Source organism: Leptonychotes weddellii, chromosome 3 (genome assembly GCF_054177405.1).
Source record: "Leptonychotes weddellii isolate Sample4059 chromosome 3, ASM5417740v2, whole genome shotgun sequence".
NCBI classification, from domain to species: domain Eukaryota; kingdom Metazoa; phylum Chordata; class Mammalia; order Carnivora; family Phocidae; genus Leptonychotes; species Leptonychotes weddellii.
In genome coordinates, this window is record NC_138371.1 from 145,381,927 (window position 1) to 145,402,981 (window position 21,055).

At 39.7% G+C, this 21,055-nt stretch overlaps 1 protein-coding gene across 3 annotated transcripts in view; it reads right to left on the reverse strand.

Annotated features, from left to right (window-relative positions):
- The window catches only part of KLF12 (KLF transcription factor 12), a 504,131-nt gene that overhangs the window by 18,177 nt on the left and 464,899 nt on the right, over positions 1–21,055 (reverse strand). The window contains exon 10 of one of the 3 annotated variants that reach the window (XM_081815028.1): positions 3,913–5,947. The exons of 1 other annotated variant lie outside the window; for it this stretch is intronic. In XM_081815028.1, coding sequence (XP_081671154.1) covers positions 5,861–5,947 — 87 coding nt within the window. In that variant the 3' untranslated portion in view covers positions 3,913–5,860. Of the gene's footprint in view, positions 1–3,912; positions 5,948–21,055 lie in introns of those variants that run through there. One more of the 3 variants, XM_081815035.1, reaches the window with a different exon arrangement.

Sequence of the window (21,055 nt, forward strand, 5' to 3'; positions counted from 1 at the left end):
ACTGGCTATAGATCTTAGGCAGCTCACTTAACATCACAGAATTCTAATTTCCTAATCTGCAAAATGGGGATAACACCTGCCCTACTGTACCTTCTATGGTGTGAGGATACAATGAAATAATAGATGTAGCAGGCTTTGCAAACTTGAAAGGGAGCTACAGATAGAGGTATTATTATAGATGTGACATCATCAACACTTAATTATGGCTACTTGGGGGAAGATGAAAGACAGATAAATTAAGTTGTTAGTTATTAGTGGAAATTTTACTCATTTATTCTTTTATCTCCTCATTAAATCTTTAACAAAATTAACAAGTGTCAGGGCCTATTGAGCTGAAAGTTTTTATTCCTTAGTTCAATAAGTTAGTGTATATGTTGATTGTATATTACATGCTCAGTACCTTTGGGAGGAGGGAAAATGAGCAATGAGCGGCCAAAGGCATTATTAGAATTAGAGGAGAAAAGAATGCAGGAAAACTTGAAAATTAAAAATCAAATCAAAGTAAAGCAAGCAAACCAACAAAAACCCACTTTTATTACAAAACATATCCCTTTAAAGCTGGTTAAAATTGTTTCCATTCAGGACCTAACTCAAGGTTAACTTGGTTGGCAGTGCCATAAACTCAAATACAGTTTGACTTATTTCTCTGTATCAGAGAAAATGCTATATTTTCCTAGGTCCCATTCCTTTTCCTAAGTATACAGAAAGACTATATTTCTCAGTATCCCTCACAGTTAGGTTGGGACATGCAACTAATCTGGTCAACAACCTTAAGCATAAGTGACATGAGCCACTTTCCAGCCAAAGGATAAAAGAAAAGTGAGTTTTCCAGTACTCTCTTTTTCCTTGCCCTAGAAAGCTCCTGAAAGTTCCATATCAAGATGGCAGAGACATAAAATAGAAACAGCCTCAGTCCCTGAGAGATTATTTGAAGGTGAGACATCCTGGTGAGCTGGAAGCATCTTGTTTGTATGAAGAATTGGTTTGTTTGTTTATTTGTTTTTGCAATAAGCCACTGAGACTTAAGACTTGCTTGTTAATGCAGACTTACCTAGCCTATTCTGACGAAGGCATTTTCCCTCGAAGCTGGATATCATAGTCAACACACAATTCTATATTAAAAACAAACAAAAACTCTTCTGAACTTCTGGGGAAGATGGCAGAGTAGGAGAATCTTTGGCTCACCTTGCCCCACTGATACGCCTGGGTAACACCCACATCAGTATAAATAACAGAGAAGATGACCTGGAGACTGGCAGAACAGACTCTCCACAGCTAAATGTAAAGAAGAGGCCACATCGAGGAGGGTAGGAAGGACAGGGACAGAGTCGGGAGCTAAAGGGACCTGCAGAACTATCCACAGGAGGAAGGGAAACTATGGATTCGAAGAGCGGAATGAACAAACCCCCACCCCGGGCACCCCAGGCACAGGGAACCCACACTGGGAAGGTGCACCCCATAATATTTGGCTTTGAGAACGAGAGAGGCTTGGCTTCGTGAGTTCTACCATCAGTGGGGCGTAGCACCTGGAATATTAAAAATCAGCAGGCTTTGGGAGAGCCAGAGGGCAATAAGAAACGGAGTCCCTTCCCTTAAAGGGACAGCACAACAAACAGCCCCACAGAGATACAGCACAGAAGCAGCAGTTTGAGAACTGCCTGGGGGATACAGGACGGAGGCTTGTTTACAGTCTCAGAGCCTGTGCTGGAGGGACAGGGATCTTTGGGAGACTTCTCCAACAACAAAAGAGCTGGCAGGTGCCATCTCCGTCCTCTCCCCCCCAGCCTAGATACACAGACACCTGTGGGAACCAGCACAGCAGGAACATTCTCTAGCTAGCCAGCAGTGCACTCTGCCTCCCCACAATTCTTTGGGTCTATCTTCCCCAACACTGTGGCCCCAGCATAAACCTTGCTGGCACCTCACACTCTGCCCCCCGCATTCTCCTGTGGACCCCATACCCTTGACAGGAGGCCATCCAAGGTGGTGCCACCAACCCAGTACTGTATAAGCAGCCCTGATGGGGCCAGCGCCACTCCAAAGCGATTCCTACCCCAGGGAGAGGGGAAGATAACCAAACACACCAGTCTGACTGTGGTCCAGCATTGGGCTGGGGGCAGATATTTGGTCTGACTGCAGGCCCCCCTACCAACAAAAGCTTCTCATGGGACAACGCAGGGAGAATGCCCTCAAGTTCAGTGCTACCTCATCTCTGACAAATGCCTTGTCTGACTCAACTTAAGCCCAAGAAGGCCCCAGACTAGCCCACTAACAACACAGGGACCAAACTGCCTACAACAGGCAAGGAGAATCGTTGCGGATGACAAACTGGAGACAAAGTGGCACAGCTGACAACCTGATTACAGATTTCTCGCCTTCCAGAACTGCAAGACAACAAATTTCTGTTTTAAGCCCCCCAAATTTGTAGTACTTGATTCTGGCAGCTCTAGCACACTAATACCAAAATGAAAACAAAGGGTCCTGCCTAGACCCATGATAATGACCATGAACTGATGTTACTAGAATAAATAGAGGCTGCAGTGGAATTTTGTTGTTGTTGTTCTGGATTTGGGGAACAATATCAACACCCATATGAGAAGGCAACACCATGCTATCTAAGACTTGCACTGCATAGAATTGCTCTTTGCCAGGGTTGTGGTCTGATTTATGCTGCCTTTGTGGTTATCTAAGAGAAGCTACCACAGAAGGGTACTCCTGTATTTGGAGACATAGCCCAAGCTTGCTTAATCAGGGTCTGCGTAGAAAAAAATGTTTAGATAAGTTTGTGTCAATCATTTCTACAAGAGGTTCTTAGGTCCCTGTCAATAAGCTGTATTTTCCGAGACTTTAAATTTTGATGAAAAACAAACACACTCAAACAGGTCCCAAACTTCAGTTAACTGTTGGCACTTGAGGAAAAGTGAGAATCTCAGATTATACCCTGAAATCTGACTGGTTCCTAAAAAAAGTGGACACAAAATTGCCCCAGAACTGATGGTCTGAGCACCTTCTTTAAAGTTAGTATGATTTTGACTTAGGGAGCAGAGCGTGTGGCTTCATGGCTGAGTACCGTGCCTGCTAATATTCACAGCAGCCCTATCCTCCGTTTCCAACCCCTCCCACAGCCTCTCAGAGCCAGGACCTTAGTTAGCAATTTCAGAACGAGTCCTAAGACGCACTCTTTATAACAGTGGTTCTCAACTTATTGTTTTCCCATTTATTGAGGTAAATTGACAAATAAATTGTAAGATATTTAAAATGTACAATATGATGATTTGATATATGTATACATTATGGAAGAATTCCCCCCACAGAATTAATTAACACATCACTCACGTCACATATTTACCCTTTTTCTTTGTTGACAACATTTAATTTCTACTCTCTCAGCCAATTTCAATTATACGATACAGTGTTATCAACTAGAGTCTCCATGTTATACATTAGCTCCTCAGACCTTACTCATTTTATGGCTGAAGGTTTGCACCTTTCTACCAATCTCTCCCAATTTCCCCCATCAGCTGGTTCTCAATTTAGATGCTCATAAGATTCACCGTGTGGTTGCTAAACTCTTGATTCCTCAGGCTCATGCCCCACCTTGCCTCCCACCAACCTTCACCCCTTACCCTCCCAGTCCCCCACAGATTCTCATCAGGAGCTAAGTTGGGGCAAAAAACACTAACAACAACAACTGCATTTTCTTTTTAAAAAATGCCTCAGGAGGGGCGCCTGGGTGGCTCAGTCGTTAAGCATCTGCCTTCGGCTCAGGTCATGATCCCAGGGTCCTGGGATCGAGCCCCACATCAGGCTCCCTGCTCAGCGGGAAGCCTGCTTCTCCCTCTCCCACTCTCCCTGCTTGTGTTCCCTCTCTCGCTGTGTCTCTCTCTGTCAAATAAATAAATAAAATCTTTAAAAAAAAAAAAAGCCTCAGGAAATTTTAATGTAAGTGCTGTGACAATACTTTGAGAAACTTTAATGTGCCTACGATTCACGTGAAGTCTTATGAAAATGCGGTTTCTGATTCCCTATAGGTCCAGGGTGGGACTTGATTTCCAGCCTAATAGGTTCCCAGGCAACGTGAACATAGCTGGTCCATAGGCAACATTTGAGGTGCGAAGCTTTTAAAATCCAGTGCATCAGCAGTATCACAGACCAGGCATTTTTCTAAATCAGGTATTTTTCTAGCACCGGGATTTTCCTAAAGCTCCCAGGTGATTCCAGTACATGGCTAGGTGCTAGGCTACAAAGCTGGTAACCTCTGCCAGGTACAATAGTAACTTCTAACTCACAGACTTTCCCCAGGTAGAGATTACCAGTAACTGATATTTCAAAAGAAGGGGTGACTAATTTCAAAGGAGTGAAATTTAAAAAAAAATTACAATTATTTGACTGCCTCAAAGAACACTGGAATTACTCCCCACTATATCATTTCCAGCTAGTTAAAAACTGACAGTTGTGTGTTGGTGAGGATGTGATGAAAAAGGAACCCTTGTATCCTGCTGGTGGGAATGTAAATTGGTGCAGCCATGGTGGCAAATAGTGTGAAGGTTGCTCAAAAAATGAAAAATAGAAATGCCATATGATCCAATAATTTCACCACTGGGTATTTACCCAAAGAAAACAAAAATATTAATTTGAAAGGCTATATGCACCCCTATGTTGACTGCAGCATTATTTACAATAGCCAAGATACGGAAGCAACCTGAGTCCATCAATAGATGAGTGGATAAAGAAGATATTATATATATATATGCTTGTATACACCCCCATGAGATATTACACAGCCATAAAAAAGGATGAGATTGTGCCATTTGTGACAACATGGATGGACCTACAGGGTATTATGTTAAGTGAAAAAGTCAGACTGAGAAGGACAAATACCATATGATTTCACTCATATGTGAAATCTAAAAAAAAAAAAAAAAAGAATAAACAAAGGAAAAACAGAATCAGACCTGTAAACACAGAGAGCAAACTGACGGTTGCCAGAGGGATGGGGGATAGAGAGATGCCTGAAATGGGTGAAGGGGAGTGACAGACACAGGCTTCCAGTTATGGAATGAATAAGTCACAGGACTAAAATGTACAGCGCAAGGAACAGAGTCAATGGTACTGTAATAACGTTGTATGGGGACGGATGGCAGCTCCATTTGTGGGGAGCGTAGTGTAATGTTTAAACTTGTCAAATCGCTATTGTCCCCTGAAACTAATGTAACCTTGTGTGTTTTAACTACACTCAAATAAAAAAAAAATCAATTAAAAAAGTGACAGTTGTGGATAGACCTTCTTACGCTTTTTGTCATTTGAGAGTCAGAATTTAGTGTGATATTTTTCTTCTTTATATCAGATTTATTCCTGATTTCTGAACCTCTTACTGTACAGGTTAAGTTGCAGGGTAGTGGTTCTGAGACACAGCTAGACAGCCTTCCATATGCCCCTGTGGGTCAACAACGATTAGAATGTAAAAGACATCAGGGCAGTCTCATACTCAGCACAATTATCCCTCGATTTCCCTCAATCGTCCCCAACTGAGCACTCATCTTGGTCAGGAGCCATCTTCTGGCAGCAGATATTTGACTATTCTGCCCAAATCTGGAGTCCAGGTTCCAGCTCTTCTCTTTTCCCTCCCTTTCTCTTTATGTCTTTTCCTTTCCCCAAAATGATTCATCAACAAGAAAACTATTTATATAGTTAAATTCTGATTTCTATAACCCCCACCTGCTTGTGTGGTAGCTTCAAAGGGGTTTCTTCCAGAACATTTGCTTACAGGAAGGATCCAACCTTCTTTACTTCAGTTCCTGATTATTAGAGGGGATAATACCTGTGGAAAGTACCTTATAGCCATATTATGTGAGGTCCCTTATTGTTGCTGGTAGTAGCGGGAACTCAAGAGAAGTCTTCTGAGGTGATCAGAAATAGCATTTGGCCAGATCATCAAAACATTTGTCTAAAACAAGAAATTTGTTTTTAAAATGATGTAATGTATCAAAATGTTGTATTTTTTTAAGTTTATTTATTTATTTATTTATTTATTAAGTAATCTCTACACCCAATGTGGGGCTTGAACTTATGACCCTGAGATCAAGGGTCACATGCTTTTCCAAGTGAGCCAGCCAGACGCCCCCCAAATGTTGTATTTTAACCTGACACATTTGTAGACAAAGCTGACGTTCAGCCAGCATGCATGGGCACGGCTGTGCAATCATCTGAGGACCCTTCCTGCTGGGACAGGCATTCATTCTGATTGGTCAGGGTCAAGACCATACTGGCTGTTAAAATACTTGGATATCATCCCTCTATATTCATCAATTTTTTGACATAGGATCAAATCATTTCTTGACTATAGGTCTTCTGATGGGAATTCTGATTCTTTCTTTCCATAAACCACACCCATCACTTAGCATCCCAAATTCCAACGTCAGTATCTTTAGTGTATCCTGAGCGTTGAAGGTCAGTTAAAATGCAGTGTAGACATCACAATTTTAAGATTCCACTCCCCCCCACCCCAAACTTTTAGAACAGCTCACCCTGACCTGATTTAACAGCAATTCTTAAATCTCACCATAACGAAGCATTCAACCTAGTTGTCATAGAATCAACAATGTTCTTTTCATTCTCATGTTTATATTCTATGGGTTTACATAACATCTAGTTAAATTATGCAATTACAAGAACAAGCACAATGGTCATAAAATGTTTGGGAACAAATGCAACTGATCCTGGTCAACATATAATTCAGCTGGTGGGAAGGGAAGTCTGTAGGCACGCTGGAATTTAGCCTTCTAGTTCCAAGGGTTCAGTCTGCCAGGGACATGGATGTTAGGTAGAAATACATGAACATGCTGGTATGCCATCATTTTTTGACCTACGAAACTAGCAGTTCAACATGGTCCAGCCAGTATATTTTATAGAGTGATGTGTTTAGTGCAGGTCCACTAAGGCAGCTTCAATTACAATGGTAAAAAAAAAAAAAAGCAAATAAATAATAAAAGAACAGAGCTGTTAATTAATTAATTTATTTACTTATTTACTTATTTGAGAGAGAGAGAGTTGCAAACAGGGGGGAGGGGTAGAGGAAGAGGGAGAGAGAGAATCCTTGAGCAGACTACCCGCCGAGCGTGGAGACCAAAGCGGGGCTGGATGTGGGGCTCCATCCCAGGACCCTGAGATCATGACCTCAGTGGAAACCAAGAGTCAGATGCTTAACAAACTGAGCCACCCAGGCGCCCCAGAGCTGCTTTTCAACGCTGTGCTTCCTCTTTAAGATTTTTGGACTGTACTTATTAATGGTGCTTATCTTTCTGCCAAGCATTTCACAAAAGCCTTCCTCTGACCTTAAAAGAAAAGTTCAAAAAAAATGCCATTGTTAAATAAGTTTGGGAAATACACAAACCATACCCATCTAGGAGATTCATAATGCTCATCAGGATATTAAAGGCTCTGAGAAGTCCTGTAGCAAAGGCCTTTGTTTAACTTTGTTTACCTTAGGGTTTCATAAATTTAACAAAAGTAGGCCGTTTCATATAACATCTAACCCTGAAGAGCTAATGTTTAATGAAACAAACACAGTTTAGTAAACACTACCAAATAGCATTAAAGAAAGTATTAATCTGATTTTGAAGTAGATTAAACAAATACCATCTTAATATCAGTTTGAAACAGCACAATTTGTGCAGGTGTCCCAAAGCACTATACAAATTTCATTTAGTGGTAATGTTCTCCCCTGTACAAATAGAGAAACAAAGGTATAAAGAAGCATTAGGTTGCTTGCCAGAGTACACACAAGATTGAGACAAACTGGAACCATAGCCCACATGTCTGAACAATGATTTCTAAACTGTGTTTACAAACAGCACCAGATTGCAAATTGTAGACACTCACCCTTTCTAACTGAAGTCTCCATTTCAGTAAAGTTCTGCCTTGGTGATTGTATTTTCATTTAATGAATTTGAACTGAACACACTTGTAAAATGAACACATATTAATTTTTGGTAATTTTCACATATTTACCTCCCCGGGGACAGTCAATAGTCCCTTTTGTTAACTGCATGGTGAAGAAGGGAGAAGAGACTCTGCCTCTCACTTAGATAAACGTCTTATTGAGGAGTAGATAATATTTCTCCATGTGATGTTAACATCAAATCAATTAAAAATACGAACAAAAGTAAACACTGTACTCCTTGAGCCAGAAATAGAAGACAGAACTTTGGAGCTCATGGGACAGAGTCACATTGACCTATAGATTAGATTGCTGGTGACTTTCATCAATAATCGAGAGCAGGGACTCTATAACATCTCCAGCAGCAGCAGGGATTTGTGGATCTACTGTCTTAGCTCAGAAGCTGTTTGATAAAACAAGGCATGAATATAAGGCTTTCTGTTGGCGAGATTCCAACCTTGAGAGAACGAGTTTCAGTCACTTGTAAGGCTAAATAGGTTTATGTGTTCTGAAGTTTGTCAGCATAATAGGTGTTTCCCAGCATTTTGGAACTGTGTGCTATGTGACAGAGGAATGACTTTTAGAGCATACCTGCCGACCCCCTCTGCCAGGGGTGGGAGGTGGGGAACAGTGATGTGTGACTTCACAAGCAGATTTATAGACATCCTTGCTCTATGTACGTTACCTTTGAGTGCTCTCCCCCACCACCGACCTCATCGCCTCGGTCACAAACAATATCTGTTATTTCAGAATGCTGCAATGCTTTCCCTCAAGGCCGAGCCAGAGTTGTCAAATAGAGATGAAGAGCCTTTTGGCAAAAAAAAAGTGCTCTTAAAATGTTTACCTTCTCATACCTAATGGTTTTAGATCATATCTTATTAGCCTAGGAGACCATTATATAAAGTACAATTAAGATCTCCTTGACATTTTCTAGGAGTTCCAATTCAGCTTTGCTAATGGCTATAACTTCATTGCCTTTTTTTTTTTAATTTAATGCCATACAGTGTTGGAAATGCAGTTTATAATAATGTGGACTACCCCGTGTGCACTTGCAATAATTACACAGAATGTCAACAGCCTCTCAAGCTGGAGCCTGTGTTGATTGCCTCCTGTGACATTTTCATTTGGTCAACTTGGAATTACACCTCTACAGGCAGGCTCCTACCCCTCCAACACTGTTCAGTTTGATCTTGTCTATTGAGTTTAACATTCCCCCGATTATAGAAAGAAAGTACAGCTGGGCGTAAGAATAGGATCATTGTTTCCATGGCCAGTATCCCACCCACACTGTCAGCAACTTTCATTCAGGAAACACCTCTTGAGCATCTAGTATATATTCAGCCCTGTTCTAGGCACTAAGGACACAAAGCTTAATAAGATCCTCTCCTGCTGTCACTCTGTGTCAAAGTAAGAAAGTTCAGAAACATCTTTCCACCAGCAGAAAAATTTCTTCACAGAAGAGAAATCCCACAGGAGTTAAAATTTGAACCACCGAGTTCTATTCCATATCCTGTTTTCTTTCTTTCTTTCTTTCTTTCTTTCTTTCTTTCTTTCTTTTCTTTCTTTCTCTCTTTCTTTCTTTCTTCTTTCTTTTTCTTTCTTTCTTTCTTTTCTTTCTTTCTCTTTTTTCTTTCTTCTTTCTTTCTTTCTTTTTCTTTTCTTTCTTTCTTCTTTCTTTCTTTCTTTCTTTCTTTCTTTCTTTCTTTCTTTTTCTTTCTTTCTTTCCTTTTTTTTTTACATTTTTTTCCTCACTGGGCCCATGCTATCCAGAACTCTAGTTATAAATACACTTCATGTGGACCATGATTTGGTAAATAAATAGCTGAAATTTATGTGGTGCCCATGCTCTGTTGAGTTCTGTTATAACCTCTTCTACATAATCTCCACAATGAATCTATATGGCAGATATTATCATTGTTTTACAGACAAGGAAACTGAGGCACACAGAGATTTTGTTTTGTTTTGTTTTAAGTCTCACACAGCTAGTGAAGGGAGAACCTGAAGTTTGAACTTTGGTTATTTGCAAAGAGCCTGATACTGCTCTGCCATTAGGAGGAAAGTCCTGATAAAGGATCAGTATGGTAAATTAAACAATATAGTCCCCAGAAGATGATTAACACAAGTCATAAAACCAGGATGGCTGAAAACAAAGAGGGTCGGGGCAAGAAGAGAACACAGATGTTTCCCTTAGCCATCCCTGCTTCAGTACCTACGGCAGCAATTCCTTTGTAAAGAGGGGTAAGGGTTAAAACTATAACAGCCCCGAATGTGATCCGCATTTTGTTTTAAATATACTAACACTTAGGTTGACTGCTTAGTGTACGCTATAGTTGATCCCAAAGGAGAGATTCGCTCAATCAAGCTAATTAATTTTGTTCTATTTATAAAGTTCTGAAATAAAGGAACTTCTTCAGGGCAAGGGGCACCTCATCTAGCAACTGCTGCCAGGATTCTGGGGAGTGATGTGGGCACCTCTTACAGAATCTGATGGAATCAAGCTCATTTGGGTGTAGGACTTCTCCATTTTATATGTACAACTCTTATTATTTTGAAAATAAATTAAAAGAAAGAAGCCAGAGGAGGGAGCAAATTATGTTATGCTCCCAGGAGACTAAGGAGAAGCTGCAAATTTGGAAATGCTCACCTGTTTGTCAGCCCATTCTGAATCTGGAAAGAAGGGGTGAATAGGCCAATAGGTTAACTTGTCAGGTTAACACTAGATCTCAGAAAGTCTCAATTAGATGCTGGGAAGTGTTAAACCATTGATCAAAGAGATGTCCTGTCTGTTACCCAAGAATTACTGGGGTTAGGATTTCTCTTTACAGTATCGATCATATTTTTTACTTGCTGGACTGGTTAAAGAACAGGTTTGGTCCTGTCCCTAGATTTCTTTCACTGTATAACAGTTGTGTTTATTTGAATGGGCTCCTATGTAGTTCTGTCTTTGAATAAAATTTATTACATTTCTTTTATGTTCTTTTTAAGCTAGTCGATTATCTTTTTTTTTCTGACTACAAATCCATATGCGTCTGGCTAAAATAAGCTCCAACATTTACTTATGATTTTCTTGGCCATTGAGTTAGATTTTTTTGGTCATGCTTTAGATATTATCATGCTGCAAGTTATTGGTTATAAAACTTTTGTATATTTTTATAATGATCTTGACTAAAAAACTTAATGTCCTATCAATATATTTGAAAGAGTCACAGATATATAGAAAAAAGATGAAATATGTTTGAGAAGTTTCTTTTTTGCCATATATTTATATAAGAAAGGCTTTTTACTATGTTTCTTTATACTTAGTTACAGCTGGCTTTGTAGTCTCAGATCTATGTTAAACACCGAGCATATAAAGTTTTAATGCAATCTTCTAAATTTCTATTAATTAATATAATGTGGATATGCTTACTGTATTAAAAATAAAATGACAATGTGGGGTGTTACTATACTATGGATGAAACAAAAAGTAAAATACTAAAAAAATTTAAAAAAAAAGAAAAAGTAAACTACTAGCTGTAAGCATTCATTCAGATGAGATGGATTAACTAAGTCACTTTTACTCTTGATTAAATGATTGAGTACATAGGACAAATAAACATGAAATCATAAGAAAATAAGATGTCCTGGCATCACTGAGATGAGCTATAATAGCATTCATGATGGAAAAAAAATGACATAAAAGGTGTATGCTTCTCAAAAGAAACAGATCTAGAACCCTATGCCAAAAGTTACACATCTGTTATGTTTGTAAAAACGTGTTCGCTGATACAATTAAGATTTATGCATTTTACTGTGTTAATTATTTTCTGAAAAATACTGGTTTCTCTGTGAGGCTGGCTTGATCTTCTCCCAGAGCTCCCGTCTGTGTCTTTCAACATTGCTAAACTGGGGTTGCCACTTTGCACTCCAAACATTTCGAGCTACTTTTAGGAAGTTCTTCCCCAGTGATTTTGTTTTGTTTTGATTTTTGGACCTTTTTATTGACACATCATGTTTTTTGGGTCAAGGGTTCTTTAGGCACTCGGCCAAATATCTGAGCGGCAGGCATGGTGTGGCTCTCACAGTCCTTCTCCCTCTCCAACATAGCCCTGCGCCGTTGAGTCCTTCTCTATTACTTAGAATGAGTCTTTTCATGGGATTCCCCCTTGGCCCTTCATTCGACCTTAAAGGGCTCACCTCCGTGATCCCACAGACATGTCCAGATTTGCCGAATCCCACGGGCACACAGCCTCACTGGCTAGATTTGTCTGTTCTCCCAAGATTAGCTACATTTCACATTTCTATTAGGCAGTCATTACCATTCTCAATAGACTTGATTCCCATATTTTAAAAGAACAATATTAGCAAGGATTTATTTAGCACCTTCCATTTAGCAAGCACTATCCTAAGTTCTTTGCAGGCCTCATCTCATTCAATACTCTGAACCCCGGGTAGGAGCGCTTTCGTTGTCCCCAGTGTACAGATGAAGAAACAGATACCCCGAAAGGTTAAATACCTCCCCAAGATCACACACCAAGAGTGCATATCATGGCTACACATGAAGTCGATAAGGGGATCCTCCAGACTGATTTAATTTTGTCTTAAATACTGTTTTGAAATTGGTATCCTTGTGTCTAATTGCGGTTTTTCTAGGCTCGGCTTCATCATTTTCACATTGTTTCTCAATTTATGGCCTTTTGCAGGACAGAAATTTGTTAAAGAAAATATTTCATAAGGAAGTTCATATGGTAAAATTATATAAAATGGGATCTCTCTGGAATTTCACGTCCAACTTGCCCCCCTCCCCATTTGGTTAAGCATGCTTGAAAATGTTCTTAGCTGGAATGAAATTGCTCTTTTAAGAATCAGAGACAAACTCCAACAAACAGTAAAGCATTATGTCTCTTTGCTAGTGGAAACTTCAGGTCAACAGAAGTACCTTGGGAGCTGGGCGGGGGAAATTATGCATTGTGCATTGAGGGGCCTGCTGCCCCCTTCAACCTGAGCCAGAAGATGGGAAGTTTCACGGCCCAGGTCTGCAAATCTTCTGTCTTGTTGTTTGGCAATCTGCGTGTGTTAATCATTCAGCTCAAGGATTTCTTAGAGTACTTCTTCCCAAAATAGAGAAGTGGAAGTCAGCCCTATACCACTGGGCAATAATTCCACCTCCTGTAACTTTCCCATAGGAGTAAATCTGATCAATGTCACTGTTGTTGAAATTTTACAAGTGAACCAACTACAGAGTGCAATTTCCCCCCTGGCGCCCTCCCTCTTGTTTTCGTGTACTTTGTAACCTGAGGAGAAGTTTCCATGAGGAAGCAGAGTCTATGTTGAAGTGACTGAGTGATGTATGGAAGATCTCAAACACAGAGGCTGCCTTTAGACTTGAAAAAAGAATAAAACCCTGTTGTGTCCACGACCGACCTGTGCAAGTAGAATGCTAAATGTTTTCCTTAGCAGAGGGCTGGCAAAGTTCATTCCCTCAGGTGAGGATCTCACAAGATGCCCACTGTTCTCCACTCTGACGTCCCCATGGTGATAGAGCTACCTAAATAACACTGCCCATGAGGGCTTTTCATCCCTTGGCAATGATGCTCATTCATGATTGTGGGCAGCGTTCTTTGCTTTACTTCGGAAAAGATTTCCTACTGTATTGATGCCTGCCTAAATAGCAGCTAAATATAAACCAAAAAAAAAGGGGGGGTGAATCGAGTTAATTACCCAATCATTCTGGTTAGTATTTAGATTATTTGAAACAAAAGCAAGTCAGCTTTTCTTAATTTTTTTCTAGAGTATTTCTTCAACGCCATGTAACTTTGCAAAAGTAGTTATACTCGAGATTAAAACTGTTGAATCTTCCTCCCCTCATTTCTTCTTCATTCAAGATTATTTATTTTTTATCTTTCCCATTTCAATTTTATTATGCAAAGTAGTACAATTGTGTGGACATTTCCAAACCACGCCATTTAATAGAATTGAATCAAGAAGAAAGAAGAAAAATATTTTACTGGGAAGCTTTTCACACTCAACTGATGATGTTTACATTTATTTATTTTCTAGGAGAATAGCCTGAAATCTAACTTGAGATCTAATTTTGAGGGTCTTGCTTTGGGTACTGGTGCTTAGACTCACAGGATATATTAAATTCCATTTAATCTTTATCTTCGGAGCCAACTTGGTTCCAAATGAAAGAGAAATTTTTAGCATAAGCATAGTCTACTTCCATAGAAATCAGAATCCTGGATCCCCACATCCATTACACCAGGGACTTTTCCCTTTTCTTTATATATAGGTGAAATTGTATTAAAAGGACTTGGGAGGGCTACTAAAGTGGGATATTGGACTCCTTGTTTACCTTGAATAGGCATCATGTGTTGGGTTCAGTCCCTGACACCGGAAAATAAAGTTTAGCTGAATGAATAGGTAAAGGACATATCCATCTGGAGAAATAATCGTTAATTTGTTTAATTTGTTAGATTTTGCCTGTTGACAGTTTTATTCTCAGATGAATGGCTGTGTCATTAAATGGTGGCTGTTCTTCCCACTGGGAGCTAGGCATTCTGAGGCCATACTAGAAGGTGTATTAGCGAATAGCTCCTGGCTGCTCCAATGCGCCCGACCTGGTGCTACATGCTTCACACACACTCATCCATCTGTACCACCACCCTACAAAGTTAAAATAAGTTCTATTTTTTTAACAGATTTATTTATTTATTTATTTGAGAGAGAGAGAGAGGAGGGGCAGAGGGACAGGGAGAGAGAAACTTCAGCAGACTCCAAGCTGATCGTGGAGCTGAGGTGGGGCTCCATCTCAAGACTCAGAGGTCATGACCTGAGCTTAAACTAGGAGCGGGGAGGCTCATCCGACTGTGTTACTCAGGGGCCTCAAATAAGTTCTATTATTATCCTCATTTTTAGATGAGGAATTTGGGTCACAGAGACATTTGAGTGTTTATTAAATTTGATTGATGGGGAAGGTGGAACAGAAGGAAAAAGGAGCTGACATGCATTGAGTGCCTACTACCTGCTAGGTATATTACACTTGGTTCTTAACTGAAACCCACAGAAATACCTAGAGGAAGGGATTTTTAACCCTCTTTTAATGTTCTGAGAAATAAAATCATTTCCTGAATATACTTAGCTAGAAAATGAGAGTAAGAGATAAATCCAGGATTGCTCACAACCTCCCTATTCAAGATACATGATGGATCCAATTAGCAGGCTCCCAGCATCCTGTGTACAATTTCACCTGACTTCTACATAAGTAGACTTCACTTAGAATCATAAATTTCTCCTCCATTTGGAACCATGTTGACTCTAGAAATAAAGCTTAAATGAGATTTGTATTAGTTTCCTAGGGTTGTTGTAACAACCTAACCACAAACTGGGTGGCTTAAAGAACAAAAATTTGTTGTCTCACAATTCTGGAGGCTAGAAGTTCAAAATCAAGACATCAGCAGGATTTGTTTTCTCTGAGGGCTGTGAGGGAAAGTTGCTTTTAAGGTCTCTCTCCTTGGGGGCGCCTGGGTGGCTCAGTCATTAAGCGTCTGCCTTCGGCTCGGGTCATGATCCCAGTGTCCTGGGATCGAGCCCCACATCGGGCTCCCTGCTCCATGGGAAGCCTGCTTCTCCCTCTCCCACTCCCTCTGCTTGTGTTCCCCTCTCTCTCTATGTCTCTCTCTGTCAAATAAATAAATAAAATCTTTTAAAAAAAAAAGGTCTCTCTCCTTGGCTTGTGATGGCTGTCTTCTCACTGTTTCTTTGTATTGTCTTTGCTCTATGGTTGTCTGCTTCTGTCCAAATTTCCCCTTTCTATAAGGACATCAGTCATATTAGATTAAGACCCACCCTAATAACCTCCTTTTAACTTGATTACCTCTGTAAAGACTACTTCTAAATAAGGTCACATTCTGAAGTACTAAGAGTTATGACACTAACATATCTTTTTTTTTGGAGAAGAGACACAACTCAACCCATAACAGAATTTAACCTCTGACTTTATAGAAACTGAGATATAGTAAGCCTGTGGTGGGGCCCAGGACTCTAGATGCTTATGCATCTCACTTGGCATTTGATCCTGACATTCAGGCTTGGTTGAGAACTAACCACTGGCTAAGGAATGAAAACAAGAGAAAGAAACACAGACAGCACCTGACTCTAGACACTAGAACATGTAACATCAAAATTTTCTCCTAGCCTAGAGGTATGCTGCATTTCTCCTATGCACGAGACCCCAGGAAGAAAAGGACATCTTGCTTGGGTCTCCTACCCATGAGCTTCTAGTCTCATTGACACAGTGGTTGACATCCCTTCCCACTCCAGAGCAGTGCTGAGGGTGGGCTCAGCTGCTCTGCTGCTTAAGCAGGGAGATCTGAATTGGCTTATCTTCCTTATGTTCTTCAGATCCAGCACCGTAGCATCTGGTTCCCACACTGCTTGTGCTTATCTTTTAGTGATAAGCTGTACTCCCTCTTAGAACATTTGCTTTCCCATTTTGCCTAGGTGGCATGTAAGATAAATGTAATTTGGATATTCACTTGATCTCCTGATGAGGGACACAAGGCAGAACCCAGGAGACACCTTTAGTACAAAGATTCAGGTGCAGATTTATCTGGAAATATTTTCAATGGTCAAGGACGTGTGTTCTCTGTAATAAGATTCTGAAAGCTCACAAGAAAAAAGATAAGAAAGATCTCTGAGGCCAAATTGGTGGTAAATATCACATTGTTATCTCTGCTGATAACTTGCTGCTTATTATGGGATGTGCACTAAAATGGTGAAGGGGTGAGTGAGGAACTGAGAGAAACTGGAAAATGCTAAAATGAGGGGAGGATTATTATTTTGTATACGTGTGGTGCCCATGTATGCATGAGAGAGAGAAAAAAAACCCTTTAGAAGTATATTTGATACATTCACAGCCTGTCCTAGAATGCACGAAGTTATAAGTAAGTCAACAAAATCTCCTGAGAGTCTTCAATTCAGGAAAATCTGTTTTGTTTTTGTTTTTGTGGGGTTTGTTTTGTTCTGTTTTGTTTTGTTTTATCACAGGACCCAAAAAGCCATAGTTCCCAAAGGTAGGGGATTTCCTAGCAGTTGGAAACACAGTCATATGTTCCAGATCCCCCTAAAGTCTGACTTGTCTCACTTACCTGATGTCCTATGTGTAGATCCATCTCCCCCTGATGATGGACAGAAAGAAAAACCTTATTTTTTTTATGTGAGACCCACTCCTGACTCTGACTAGTGAGGCTTGACCTTTGTACATCCCAAATGAAAAACCACATCAGAACACAACCCAATCACCTCCACATTCACACGAGAGATGTACACGAACTGTCATGGGTGTGTCAAGAGTTCACAGTCTCAGTGTTCATTTTCATTCATCCATAATATTGTTTCTAGTGTGGATTGTGACCATTAGTTTTTTGCCTTTATGAATCTGGGGAAATGAGGCCTACTTAATACGTTAGGAGGGATAGAAGTATGTTCAGATTTGGATGGGAGAGGCTCACAGACCAGGTGCTAAAGACCACAAGACTCAATCAACCAGATGTTATTATCCATATCTCTCTCCTTCTCCCAGCTCTTGACCATCCACAGGTATCAGCAATTATCAGAAGATATAGCCCAGCTAATCCGATTTCCCAAGATCCAGCCCCAACTCTTCTCTCTCCGGACCTTTCCACTTTTAAAGCAACTCATTTTCATGTATAACTTTTCAGAATTACATGAGAGACTCAAAATGTGAGACAGGAATCCATCAAAATCCTACAGGAGAACACAGGCAGCAACCTCTTTGACCTCAGCCATAGCAACTTCTTGCTAGACACATCACCAAAGGCAAGAGAAACAATGGCAAAAAGGAAATATTGGGACTTCATCAAGATACAAAGCTTTTACACAACAAAGGAAACAGTCGACAAAACCAGACGACAACTGACAGAATAGGAGAATATATTTGCAAATGTCTTATCAGATAAAGGACTAGTATCCAAAATCCATAAAGAACTTACCTAATTCAACACCCAAAGAACAAAGAATCCAGTCAAGAAATGGGCAGAAGACATGAACAGACATTTCTCCAAGGAAGACATACAAATGGCCAAGAGACACATGAAAAAATGCTCAACATCACTCAGCATCAGGGAAATACAAATGAAAACCACAGTGAGATACCACTTCACAGCAGTCAGAATGGCTAAAATTAACAAGTCAGGAAACAACAAATGTTGGCGAGGATGCAAAGAAAGGGGAACCCTCTTACACTGCTGGCGGAAATGCAAGCTGGCACAGCCATCCTGGAAACGTATGGAGGTTCCTCAAAAAGTTAAAAATAGAGCTACCTTATGATCCAGCAATTGCACTACTGGGTATTTACCCCAAAGATACAAATGTAGTGATTCGAAAGGTCATCTGTACCCCAATGTTTATAGTAGCAATGTCCACGACAGCCAAACTATGGAAAGAGCCCAGATGTCCATCAGCAGATGAATGGATAAAGAACATGTGAGATATATATAATATCTATAATGGAATATTATGCAGCCATCAAAAAAAATCTTTTTTTTTTTTTTAAGATTTTATTTATTTATTTGAGAGAGAGAGTGAGAGAAAGAGCATAAGAGGGGGGAGCGGGAGAGGGAGAAGCAGACTCCCCGCTGAGCAGGTAGCCCGATGTGGGACTCAATCCCGGGACTCCAGGATCATGACCTGAGCCGAAGGCAGTCGCTTAACCAACTGAGCCACCCAGGCGCCCCCAAAAAAAGAAATCTTGTCATTTGCAATGACATGGACGGAACCAGAGGGTATTATGCTAAGTGAAATAAATCAATCAGAGAAAGACAATCATCCTATGATTTCACACATATGTAGAATTTAAGAAACAAAACAGAGGAGCATAGAGGAAGGGAGAGAAAAATAAAGCAAGATGAAATCAGAGAGGGAGACAAACCATAAGAGACTCTTCATCATAGGAAACAAACTGAGGGTTGCTGGTGGGGAGGTGGGGGGATGGGGGTAATTGGGTGATGGGCATTAAGGAGGGCACGTGATGTAATGAGCACTGGGTGTTTCATGCAACTGATGAATCACTAAATTATACCTCTGAAACTAATAATACAGTAGATGTTAACTGAATTTAAATAAATTTTAAAAATTAAAAAGAAAGAATTACATGAGAGAGAGCAATGTGCAAGTTTTACTCTTTCAGTCATTTGTCTTAGTGAAATTAAAGTAAGCATTTCCCTTTTTAATACAATAAATATCAACATTTATTTGTTCTCTTTGGTAAATGATTCCTATAACTATACTCTTAAATTGAGGTGGGTTTTTTGGGGGGGGCTTTCTAATAGTGATCTAATTATCTTATGTTTGGAAATGTTTGAAAACACTAGTGGGATATGAATTGATTCAGAAAGAGATACATTTTCCCAATTTTTTAATCAACAGGGTAAAAATATTTTGCCCAACTTATGCAATTCTCTAGATTTCATAGTTTTTTTTTCTCTATCTAATCTAATTTACGCCAGACTCTCTGATAAGGCATGAGGGTATGAGAAGCTTGGAGGTATAGAAAAAAGTCTAGCAATAAGTGATGTGTAACTAGTAATATGCTACATTATGGTTCAAAGGGGGTTTATGATATGTTTCTGTGTCTGTGATATGCTTATCCATGTTGTCTCCTTACACATGTTCTGAGAAGGTTAGGGACTGTGATTTATTATGCATTAAAAAATAGCTGATTGTGGGTACAAAAAGAATCCACGTTCATTTTCTTGTGTATATTTTATCTAGTCAATAGGAAAGAATTTTGTTTTGAAGGTGATGATATTATTTACAAAGAAACCATATATTAGATTTCCCTAAGGGGCATTTTTGATAACAAGCACCGCTCCAGTTCTGGGCACACAGCCCTATAGATATATAAAAAGAAAGTCAGTCTTGGCATTAGTTGTGTTAAGTTTTAAATATTGAACAAAAACAAAACTTCTAAGTAGGAATTGTTCAACAATATACAAAATGTAGGAAAAGCTTCATTAACTTCCCAGAAGGAAAAATGTAAGGACTTAGGAATAAAATTAATACACTCTTTTGAATCAGAAGTTTCTATTGAAGTGGAATAAGGAGAATCCAGAATATTTATGCAGTAAAGGCACAGATTTTTTCATATTTTAGGTCAAACAATGTTTTACCTAATCCATAATGGCAGCCAGGGCATCTTGTCACTGAAAGGATCAACACAGGGTTAAAGAAATCGTAACAATTTCATATTTTAAAAAATTGTGAAATCTAAAAAAATCAGAATTAGTTACATATGAAAAGTGAAAATCAGCCAAAATTTGTATCTGATTATTCTGTGATCACAATCCACATTGAGGGGACATCTGTAAGGATTGCAGCAACAAGCAACAGTGATAGAAACCTAAGGTTGCAGATATATCTGCTGTGATATCCGTCTCCCTTTTCCTCTGTACATTAGCCTTAAACCAGGTTACAGTAATATTGTTTAGTGAACTATGGAGGTATTTCCAAGTCTAGCATTGCTTGCTTTCTAGTGCTGTCTTTAAAGTACAGAACAGAAATTTACTTCTGCAGAATGCAAGGAAGAAAATTAGAGCCAGATGGGGGGCGGGGAGGTCCAGGAACTATAGTTCCAGACAAGCCTGAAATTGCTTCTAAATGCTAATTAAACAAACAAACAAACAATTTGAATCTAAATTCTGCTTGTAAAACCGTTCTTGGAGTAGTCCATTAAGATCATGGAGGTTCCAAGGAACATTGGCAGCAATCTCCAGCATCGATGCTGCATGTCTGCTATCCCCTAGTGGCCCCTCAGTAGTGAGATCCCACCCTACCTGAAGCTGTGTACATTTCTTTAATAAAATGAGTTTCCTTGTCTGAGCCTACACTCACTAAAAGGAAATCAGAAATGTGTGAAATGCCAAAGGAAGAAAACTCATATGTAAAAGCTGAGATTTAAAAATTGGCCTATAAATGCAAAAATTCTCACCAAAATACTAGCCAATAGGATACAACAGTACATTAAAAGGATTATTCACCACGACCAAGTGGGATTTACTCCTGGGCTGCAAGGTTGGTTCAACATCCGCAAATCAATCAATGTGATACAATACATTA